At 39.8% G+C, this 11,813-nt stretch overlaps 1 protein-coding gene across 2 annotated transcripts in view; it reads left to right on the top strand.

Moving 5' to 3' along the window:
* Positions 1 to 11,813, top strand: part of armc1 (armadillo repeat containing 1) — a 27,251-nt gene that overhangs the window by 11,274 nt on the left and 4,164 nt on the right. For both annotated transcript variants that reach the window (XM_043689285.1, XM_043689286.1), the window contains exons 3-6: positions 1,605 to 1,696; positions 4,040 to 4,229; positions 5,842 to 5,958; positions 7,320 to 7,394. In XM_043689285.1, the coding sequence (XP_043545220.1) occupies positions 1,605 to 1,696; positions 4,040 to 4,229; positions 5,842 to 5,958; positions 7,320 to 7,394 (474 nt within the window). The remainder of the gene's footprint in view (positions 1 to 1,604; positions 1,697 to 4,039; positions 4,230 to 5,841; positions 5,959 to 7,319; positions 7,395 to 11,813) is intronic.

Raw genomic sequence — 11,813 nt, forward strand, 5'->3', positions numbered from 1 at the left:
TAGTGGACAGCGAAGAGGGTTACTTCAGATTACAACAGGATCTGGACCAGATGGGCCAATGGGCTGAGAAGTGGCAGATGGAGTTTAATTCAGATAAATGCGAGGTGCTGCATTTTGGGAAAGCAAATCTTAGCAGGACTTATACAGTTAATGGTAAGGTCCTAGGGAGTGTTGCTGAACAAAGAGACCTTGGAATGCAGGTTCATAGCTGCTTGAAAGTGGAGTCGCAGGTAGATAGGATAGTGAAGAAGGCATTTGGTATGCTTTCCTTTATTGGTCAGAGTATTGAGTACAGCAGTTGGGAGGTCACGTTGCAGCTGCGCAGGACATTGGTTAGGCCACTGTTTGAATATTGCGTGCAATTCTGGTCTCCTTCCTATCGGAAAGATGTGAAACTCAAAAGGGTTCAGAAAAGATTTACAAGGATGTTGTCATGGTTGGAGGATCTGAGCTCCAGGGACCGGCTGCACAGGCTGGGGCTGTTTTCCCTGGAGCGTCGGAGGCTGAGGGGTGACCTTATAGAGGTTTACAAAATTATGAGGGGCATGGATAGGATAAATAGACAAAGTCTTTTCACTGGGGTGAGGGAGTCCAGAACTAGAGGGCATAGGTTTAGGGTGAGATGGGAAAGATAAAAAAGAGACCTAAGGGGCAGCTTTTTCACGCAGAGAGTGGTGCGCAGTGAGCTGCCAGAGGATGTGGTGGAGGCTGGTACAATTGGATAGGTATATGAATAGGAGCTGAAAATGTGTTGCTGAAAAAGCACAACAGGTCAGGCAGCATCCAGGGAACAGGAGAATCGACGTTTCGGGCATAAGCCCTTCTTCAGGAAAATGAATAGGAAGGGTTTGGAGGGATATCGGCTCGGTGCTGGCAGGTGGCTATCAAAAGGGGGCATAATTTTAAGGCAATTGGAGGAAGGTTTAGTGGAGATCAGAGATAGGTTCTTTACAGAGAGTGGTGGGTGCGTGGAATGTAGAGTCAGATACATTAGGGACATTTAAGCGACTCTTGGATAGGCACATGGAAGATAATACAATGAAGAGTATGTAGGTTAAAAGGTCGGCAGAACATTGAGGGCCGAAGGGCCTGTACTGTACTATTCTATCTTTAATATATCTATAACAATATGCCTAATCATTTTATTGATGGAAACAGAGAAATCTGTTTTCTTGGTGATGAATAATTCCTCAATCTTGAGAAATTTGTTACAATTTTGTCTGTCAGCTAAAGGTTGTGACTTCCCGGCTGCTTTAAATGCCTCATCTTTTAAAGTAGAATTTCATCATGTTGCCGTAATAACCCTGTTATCAAGAATGCTTCAAGATACCTTCCTTCCATTGTTGCATGTGGGTGTCTGGATTAATGTTTTAGGCAATTAGAAGGATAGACAGAAAACTGCTACACTTAAAACTGTGATTACAGTATGATTGTAATGAAAGGAGTGTTAAAGTAATGCTATTAAAGGAGTAAAGTTGTTTAGAAAAGTCGCATTTGCATTTTCTACTTATCTTAATTGTTTTTATCAGTTGTTATTGTAAATGATTTTCCTGTTGTTAGTGATGACTAATTCAGCTGTGTTATTTTCCCCTTCTGCACCTTAGGCTCTGCGCTATCTGGCAGAATGCCGTTCCAGCAGAGAGAGAATGAAAACCGAACTGGGCATGATGCTAAGTTTACAAAATGTGATCCAAAAGTAAGGCTGGGTTACTAGTTTAATTCTGAATCTGAAAACTGCAAAGGTTGCATTCTTGGATATTCTTCTAAGGACCCTTTTCATTGTGTTGAGAGATCTCATTTCTGTGTTTGTGTAAAAGATGGGGGACAAATGTCTTTTGGACCTTGGTGTCCTTTTACTCAATGGAGATGAATGCTGCAAGCTCTGATGTGACAAAATTTGTACTCTGGGGATACATTTACCAATATCATATGATCAGTACTGATTAGCATTTCTTGTGCAGCATCATGAGTTATTCATAAAATTGTGGGGAATCCCTCTCAGATTTGTTACTGGAAGATCTATTGTAGCACCACCTATAAGTGCAGCACATGTTGCTGGTAAATATTGATAGCTTTATAATAAAATATTTCACAGGATTTTGTGCAGTTGATTTCAATTTTCTATATCTTTTTGGGGTGCGAGTATCACTGGCAGGGTTAGCCATTATTGCTAATCAGTCCCTAATGGCATGAGATTTATAGATTAATCATATATATCCTTCAATTTTGGATATTTTGAGTTTTGAATTAGTGGCATATGGGTTTTTTGTGTCTGAAGGGGCTTATAGAATCCCTAGAGTGTGAATAGAGGCCTTTCCGCCCATCGCATCTGCACTGACCCTCAAAGAGCATCCACTCAGACCCAGCCCCTTTAAGGCAGGGAGAAAAACAAACTTAATTTAATGACTAGCTTGTGTACATTCACCTCAATGAGAAGAGTCTTGTTTAAACATTTCAGACCAGACCAAAGTGTTTGGTTAAAACTCTAGTTATTTAGTTATTCAAATCTGAGAGCTGGAATTCTTTCTGCTGTGTGTACTGTGACAAGGTCAGAAGTCATACGACACCAGTTGTAGACCAACAGGTTTATTTGAAATCACAAACTTTCAGAGCGCTGCTCATTCTCGGATGACTTCATCTGATGAAGGAGCAACGCTCTGAAAGCTTGTGATTTCAAATAAACCTGTTGGACTCTAACAGGTGTCGTGTGACTTCGACCTTGTCCACCCCAATCCAAAACCGGCACCTCCAAATTTTACTGTAAAGGGGGCTTTGGGGGATTAATCAGATTATATATATTACCATGTGTTTTGAAATCTTTAAATTTATGTAAATAGTTTGGTTCTTTTGTGTAACAAACTTTTTGGTTTTATTGTTGGGTCTGAATCTGTAGAATTGAGTATTTTTGTTTTGGTGAAAAATCACTATTAGAACAAAAACAACCTTGAGGTAACTTTCAGTCTGGAGTATGTCTTGTCTAGTAATAAAATTAACGGTGACCATAACACTAATTAGTTGAGAAGGAGGTGGTGATTTGCCTTATGTAGATACACCTCCAGTGTTTTGGACTTCAAGATTTTGGCCAAATGATTAGATGGTGCAGTGCATCTTGTGGAAGGTACACATTGCCTCTGCTATGTGCTGGTGATGCAAAGTAGCAAATGTATGTTTGAGGTGGCATATGGATGGCTTTATCCTGGATAATATGGAGCTTCATAGAATCCCTACACTGTGGAAACAGGCCATTTGGCCCGTTGGGTTCACACTGAACAGCATCCCACCTAGACCCATCCGCCTAACCCTGTATTTCCCATGGTTAACCCACCTAGCTAACACTTTCCTGAACACTACGGCCAATTTAGCTTGGCCAATCTTCCTAATCTGCAACTATTTGAACTGTGGGATGAAACCAGGACACAGGTGGAAACCCACGCAGATACAGAGAATGTGAAAACTCTGCATAGACAGTTGCCTAAGGGTGGAATCAAAGCTGGGTCTCTGGCGTTGTGAGGCAGCAGTGCTAACCACTGAGCCACCGTATTTCCCCTGAAAGTTGTTGTCAAGTTCAGTTCCAACGTAAGTCGAGAAGATTCCATTGCACCCTTGTCATCAGTCTTAGTTCGTAGACAGGCTTTTGGGAGTGAGGAAGTGTTGGTTTTTGCATTACCACCCTCCAACCTGTTTTCCTACCTACAGTATTTACATAGCTCGTCTTGTGTTCAGCTTCACCCTCCTGGATGTTGATAGGAGATTCGGTGATAAAGCCCACTGACTATCATGGGGAGATGGTTGTGTGCACTCTTGTTGGAGATGGCCATTCTTTGCACTTGCGTGGCATTGCCCAGGTCTTACTGTGTGTGTGGGCTTGGAATGCTTCAGTAACAGATGCTTTGCAAAAGGTACTGAACATTGCAAAGCCCAGTGAACATCCCACTTCTGAACATGTGTCGGAGGGAAGGTCGTTATTACGTAAATCTGACTCTTATGAAGGTGCTTGGATTAATTCAAAGGCTTAACATTTCTTATCATTTCTTTTCAGAACGACGACACCTGGTGAAACGAAGAATTTAGCAAATGAAGTGTATGAGATTTTGCAGTCATCGAGCACTGAAGAGTATGACTACACAAATGATCATAATTCACACAGACGCAAACCACAGTTTTTCTTGGGAAGCACTAACAAACGGGCGAAAACCGTTACTTTGCAGATAGATGGTTTGGATGATGCGGTAAGAAATCAAATCATTGAGAGCAATTTCTCCTTTTTTGAAGTCAACGGAGGAGGGACGGGCAAAGCTTTGGTGGGAGGATGGAAGAGGAAGGGGAGTGTGGTAGGAAAAGGGCTGGGAGGGTAAGTGGAGAAGGCAGGGGAATGGAAGAAGGGTGGTGATTGTTGGAAATGGGGTTAGGGTTGGAGAGGTGAGAGGAAGGAGACAGAGGTAGGGCTGAAGAGGATGGGAAGGAAAGAGAGGGAGTGGAGACAGTGATCTGAGGATGTGAAAGGTGGGAGAATGTATGAGTTAGTGGGTAAAGGAGGAAAGAGAGATGTGGATGAAGAAGAGACCTGAGGTGGAGAGATGGTGGAAAGGGAACTACGGAGAAGAGGGGAAGGTAGGGGTGTAGCGTGTGAGGGGAGGTAAGAAAGCATGGAAGGTGAGAGCTGGTGGTCTAGGTAGGAAGGTGGGGAAGGGAACGGAACGGATGTAATTGTAACCAGTCTTTTTACACTTGAGTTGTTAGGGCAAAAGGTTATGGAAATTGGTCCAAAATGGTTATTGAAGCATACAACTTAACATAGGTCAAATGTCCTCTGCCCAATGGTCATATGAGCCACTGAAAGAGCTATCCATCTAGTCCCATTCTTCTGCCCTGCCTCCCATAAATTCATCATTTTCAAAGATATATCCAGCTCTATTTGAAACCTCGTATCAGTTAGCTTTATTGAATTAAATTTATTGTCAAGTGCACTCGAATGAGTGCAATAAAAAGTTTTATGGCACCATCTTAGGTACAGATTATCTCTGTACAGATACTTAAGTATGGAATCCGCCTCCACGACTCGCCCAGACATGAATCCTGAGATCCCTTAGCTCCTGTACTCCCCTCAAAATTGTGCCGTTAAGCTTGTATTGTCTGCCCATGTTTCTTCCACCAAAATGCATTTTTTCACATTTCTCTGCATTGAAATTCATCTTCCAGATGTCTGCCCATTTGGCCAATTTGTCAATGTCCCTCTGAAGTTGCTCAGAGTCATCCCCACAATTCACTATTCCCCCTAGCTTAGTATCATATTGAAAGAGATGTATACGAGAAAGGAAAATAAAGTGAAAGCTGTGGGATGGGACTAAGTGAATGCAATTTGCACACAATGGTGTGAATGCATTGGCTGCTGTTCTATAATATTTTGTTGATTATTATTTTTTTCTCCTTTTATAAACAAGTAAAGAACAGGAACATTGCAAATGAACAACAGGCTTAAAGTTGGTAACCTTTTGTTTGCTGCTTATGATTTTGATAAACTTGCTATGTACATGAAGGAAGGAGCCAGTGATTTACCACCAGCTGCTAATTTAAAGATTTCCCCTGCACCACAAATAAGTTCATTATTACCTTCTTTGTCAAATTACAATGATTATGCATTGCTCTATTAAAGGGATAGGGCTTATAAATGCACTCCATTTTTAGCATGAGTTAATAAAGCCATGTACTCTGTGGGTCTTTGGCGTTTCTCAAGCTGATGAGTGTTCATTTTTACTTTCACAGTTTTATAATTTTACATGATGCAATATTTCAAACTGATTGGTCTGTTGGTTTAAATGATCTTTTGGGATTTTGTTTTAGTCACGGAGAAATATGTGTGAAGAAGCATTGTTGAAAATTAAAGGTGTCATCAGTTTTACTTTCCAAATGACTGTAAAAAGATGTATTGTACGGATCCGTTCTGACTTAAAAGCAGAGGTAAGTCTGGTTTTGAAAGAAATGTGACTACTGTTTGCGAATACCCTTGGTAAGTGAGGTGTTCTACCTTTGGTCTTTAAAGGTTTCCCGATCTTCCAACCTGCTTCTGACCTTATATTATCTTTAACCTCCTTGCATAGCCGTGAATACAGTATAGGTTTGTAGTGATTGTAACGAGGCCAGCCAGGACTTCATAGAAAATGAGTTCCCTGATTGGTGTTATTAATCTGAGCCAATCAGGACCCCTGGCTGACGAAAAAAGTGTCAGAGACTCTGACAATCTTCCTGGTGATAAGATACTTCTGCAGACTGATAAACTTTCTCAAACTTGAGTCAGTTTGTGGAATTATTTTTGGTTACCTGATAAGTGACTCCACTTGCTCTGATATTGTGTCCCATTACGAGCAAGTTTTTAATGTTACAAAGAAAGTTTATACTACTGTGTACAAACCTGTACTTAATACCCAAGTAAAATAGCTGTCTGATGTTTTGTAATATCTAAACACTCGCATTTTAAAGCTGTGCGTCAGAAGCTGTGCCAGAGTCGAGGACTTCCCACGTGTAAATAAAGGGTGACTTGGTGACGGGATACCGGCCTCTGGAGTTATTTCTGGTTTACAAACTAGACTTTGGGGGGGTTAAGGTATGAGGAGAGATTACACAAATTAGGTCTGCTTTTTCTATAATTTAGAAAATTAAGGGGTAATCTGAGTGCAGTCTTCAAGATATTAACAGGAAGAACCAGGGTAGATAAGGATACTTCCATTGATTGGGGATACTAGAACAAGGGGCATAGTCTGAGAATTAAGACCAGACTACTGAGGAGAGATGTTGGGAAACACTTCTTTATACAAAGGATGGTAGATGTTTGTAACTCCCTTCCACAAACAATAGTGGATGCTGGATCAGTTGTTAATTTTAAATCTGGTATAGGACAAGTTTTGTTAAGCAAAGATCTTCAGAGTTGGGCAACAGATCAGCCATAATAGCATTGAATGGTAGAACAGGCTTGAGGGGCTGAATGGCCTACTCCTGCTCCTGTGTTCCTAAATTGTTTCTGAGGTACTTCCGAAAAAGAAAAATGAGAATTAGTTTAACTATTTTCTTGAAGTTTTTTTTTAAAACGGCAAAATAAAGGGATTGTAATGATAGAGTTGTTATCTCAATTTGTATGTAGATTTATATAGTTTATTTACGACTTGGATAAGTAAAATGCTTTTATTCCAGAAGCTGATCAAAAATTGATCAGTATTCTGTGGTCCTACTCAAACCACTATTGGAAATGTCAAACCCTTTCCATGTTTTCTATAACTCAACACGAGCTTAACTCCTGGCATTACCTGTGTTTATTTTTATTGTAGGCACTGGCATCTGCTATTGCAGCAACCAAAATTTTGAAAGCTCAACAAGTGATCAAAAATGAAAATGGAGAGGAGGTAAGATACATCTACTAGGGAGATTACTTAAACATATTTTAAACATTGTATATTTCTTCTTTAGCCCCAAGACCCTTGTGTCGTTTGTGGCAATATAAGAACAATGTATTCTTGGTATTAATAAGCATTGGTCGAATCAAAAATGAGCACCTACAGGATACATGGGAGGAACTAGATCTTAACTCTCGTTCTTATTTATCCTTCTCTCTTTCTGGATGTTGTGTGCTTTTTTTTTGCTTTATACCACCAACTTGCTGGACCCTAAAAATGCCTACATTTTATTTAATAAAATAGATTAATGCTCTCTGAATTGCGCAATCAATAGAGATGTACGCAATACCTTGTCTCGTAGTTCTACTCTTATGTGGCATTTGCACAACAGTATGTTTATCATTTATACTTAGCAGTAAATTTCTTCCATGCATTATTTTATAAATAGTAGACATTTTGTTATTCATCCGAAAATTTTCTAGGTCTAGATTTTCTAATTTAATCCTTGGTTAAATTATTGGAGCCACTTTTTTAAAAAAAGTGGTCGAAGTGTCCTGTATTCTGGATAATACAGAGGGTTTAACATTAATGTAGACATAATCACAGTATAAAGTATTGTCAGATTATCTAACAAGTCTTCTGTGTGATTTATGTGTTGAACTTGTCCTACTCTTTATAGGTCATTGTGTTTGTCCTAAGTGATTCTCATTAAAAACGTATTGCCCTTTGTGGTTACACATGGCTTTTATGAACATAAATTTTATAGCTAAAGTTCTTAGTTGTAGGTCAACCTTTTTATAGAGTTTAAATAAAAAATCTTCCTGGTGATAAGATACTTCTGCAGACTGATAAATTTTCTCAAACTTGAGTCAGTTTGTGGAATTACTTTTGGTTATCTGATAAGTGACTCCACTTGCTCTGATATTGTGTCCCATTACGAGCAAGTGTTTAATGTTACAAAGAAAGTTTATACTACTGTGTACAAACCTGTACTTAATACCCAAATAAAATAGCTGTCTGATGTTTTGTAATATCTAAACACTCGCATTTTAAAGCTGTGCGTCAGAAGCATTGAGAAGCATTTGAGGTGAAACTTGTGCATAAGTCATTTTTATTTTAGATTCCTTGGTTGTTTTGAAGTCTGAACATTGAATTTACCTCATCAGATTTGATTTCACATTAAAGAGGACTAATACAAATTTATGGTTGGGGAAGGGAAGAAAATGTATAAAGGCTTTCAAGACAAGTGAAAATTAGCAGGAGGAGAATGAAAAAGATAACGGCTGAGAGCATTAAATTTCTTTTACTATAAAATTGTCCAGATGATCATAGGGAAATCTTGCAGTCTGTTTGTTATAGCTGACTAAAACATTGCTTTTCATTTTTCTGCCTGCAACACCTTCCTCCTTTAAATGTAGAAAATCTGCTTGTGGTTCCTTTCTTTGTTTATTGTGTGAGCCTTTATTTTGCTAACCTGTTGAATTCAAATAGTTGGTTTCTACAACATTTTCCTTTTTAAATACTTCAGGTAATGCTCCCCAAAACTCTGTCAACATACAATAAAAAGACTAATTCTTCTGTAATAACTAAGGGTTTTAAAGCTAGGGATCATCCTGTTTATTCGCCTTTGAGCCTTGACCAGGGCTTCTTTCACCCAGCATATGAGAGTCCATTAATTGTTACAGTATTCCAGATAAGGCTAACATGGAGATGTTTCTGCTGACAACTCACCCAGTATTGTTCTGCTGAATTGCATGCCTCACTTACAAGAAGATGGGACCTGGATAGGTAAATAAGCATTCTACAATCTGATTGTTCCTCTGGTGTGTTTTGTTTTGGGAAGGCAAGATAATGTATTAAGCAAACAGTTGGGTAGATAGTTTTGTTATTTATAGCTGGAAACTTCTTTAGAAAATCAAAGCTTTTCATGTGCTGTTGTGAAATAAAGGAGACGACAAAAGTAATGGGTGAAACTGGGTGGATTGAATTCTAATAGAAACAAGCAATTAGGAATGTTGCGGTTGTACAAGGCATTGCTAAGACCGTATGTGCAATACTATGTACAATACTCATGGAAGGATATTAACGAGTTAGGAGCAGTTCAAAGTTTACTTTATAACCTGTATTGAGTGGATTGCATCTTTAGGGAAAGGCTAGATAAGCTAGACCTGGATCCTCTGGACTTTAGAGTCAGAGGACGCACTTATTCAAAATAGATGTGGAAACATGCTTTTTCTGATGGTTGAAAGCCATTGGAATTCCCTTCCTCAATTCTGCAGATGCAGAATTGTCAAATATTTTTAAGGCAGAGGTAGATTCTTGGTTATCAAAGGGCTGAGAGATTATTAGGGATATGCAGGAGTGTAAAGTTGAGGTTAAAATCAAATCAGCCATGACCATAGTGAATGGCAGAGCAGGCTCAAGGGGCTGAGTGGTCTCCTCTTGTTTCTTGTTTGTATGTTTTGTAGGAGTGTGTTCTCCTCCCAGCAGTGGTCAATAAAACAGTTGTCATAAACAGAGAGCAATTAGTGTCCTAAATGTTTCCAGAAATAAATGACCATGGAATAGAATCTTTTATGAAAACATTTTTTAGGTAAAAGTGAAGTCTTTGATTTGACTGAGCCTTGAGTTAAAGTTGTTAATACAACACACCCACGGCGGCTACAGATTCCACTACTTCACTGCTTCCCTGGCAGGCATCTCCCCCTCCAGTCTCTCTCAACTTCAGCTTGTATAAAACTATATTGTCTATATCTTATCCCATGTAAGGATTCATTCATCCATGACTCTGTCTTTGCTAAACTATGTAGGCTATCAATCTATTAACAGTATTTTAAATTAAAGTCATGTCACACCATTGCTAATTGTATATCTAGGGAAAAGTGAGGACTACAGATGCTGGAAATCAGAGTCTAGATTAGAATGGTGCTGGAAAAGCAATCAGGTCAGGCAGCAACTGAGGAGCGGGAAAATTGATGTTTTGGGCAAAAGCCCTTCATCAGGAATCCTCTCGTATATCTAGGGATGCTTTCTTGATGCTACAACTCAATATGCCACAGATTCTCTATCACCTTGTTTTCCAGCCTAATTTGAGGTAGACTTGGCACTCTTCAGAACCTAAAGTCTTTGGCCCATTTTTATGGTACATGTTTAATCAGTACAGTAAGTTCTACTATAACATGGTGGTTACGTTCTTGTGCACCCCTGCATTCTAAAAAAGTCGTGCTTTAGAAACAGCGTCCCCAATTCGTCAATCGCATTACAGCAAATTTGTGTTGGTGAAAAGTGTGTTATAGCAGGACAGCCTATATAGCTATTGTCCAGCAGAATACCTTTGCACGCCGTTTCTGCATCATGTGCAAGTTAGTTAAATGGATTTTAATAACCAGTGAAAGGGAGTTTCACGTTGCCTCCCTGCATTGGCTACGTGAATGGTGTTTTCCAATAACAGGTCTTGCCTCCCATACAATCTCTTGTGTATCAATTTCAGCGCCTATGCAATGCCAACTACATAGATAACATACCCCAGCAACTGGCAATCAAATCCAACAATTTGTTCCTTTGGATGTTTGTAGCAGGCAGTGTTGACTGTACTCATTCAGCCCAGACATGCAAGGCCCAAACTAAATGTTTACTGCTAGTGATTCCATGATTGGACATTACTTACTGAATAACCATTTAGTATGCTAATAGCAATGCTAACTACCAATTTAAGACAAGTGGGGACTGATTCTCTGCAAACAGAAGGAATGCATTGCACTTTTATTAACTTACCTGCAAATTTCAGAAACCTTTTGGCTACCTGTAGCTTTCTCTGTGGTAAATGGAGTTTAATTCAGATAAATGCGAGGTGCTGCATTTTGGGAAAGCAAATCTTAGCAGGACTTATATACTTAATGGTAAGGTCCTAGGGAGTGTTGCTGAACAAAGAGACCTTGGAGTGCAGATTCATAGCTCCTTGAAAGTGGAGTCGCAGGTGGATAGGATAGCGAAGAAGGCGTTTGGTATGCTTTCCTGTATTGGTCAGAGTATTGAGTACAGCAGTTGGGAGGTCATGTTGCGGCTGTACAGGACATTGGTTAGGCCATTGTTGGAATATTGCGTGCAATTCTGGTCTCCTTGCCAGGGTTGGAGGATCTGAGCTACACGGAGAGGCTGAACAGGCTGTGGCTGTTTTCCCTGGAGCGTCGGAGGCTGAGGGGGTGACCTTATAGAGGTTTACAAAATTGAGGGGCATGGATAGGATAAATAGACAAAGTCTTTTCCCTGGGGTGAGAGAGTCCAGAACTAGAGGGCATAGGTTTAGGGTGAGATGGGAAAGATATAAAAGAGACCTAAGGGGCAACTTTTTCACGCAGAGGGTGGTACCTGTATGGAATGAGCTGCCAGAGGATGTGGTGGAGGCTGGTACAATTGCAACATTTAAGA

This window comes from Chiloscyllium plagiosum, chromosome 4 (assembly GCF_004010195.1).
Source record: "Chiloscyllium plagiosum isolate BGI_BamShark_2017 chromosome 4, ASM401019v2, whole genome shotgun sequence".
NCBI classification, from domain to species: domain Eukaryota; kingdom Metazoa; phylum Chordata; class Chondrichthyes; order Orectolobiformes; family Hemiscylliidae; genus Chiloscyllium; species Chiloscyllium plagiosum.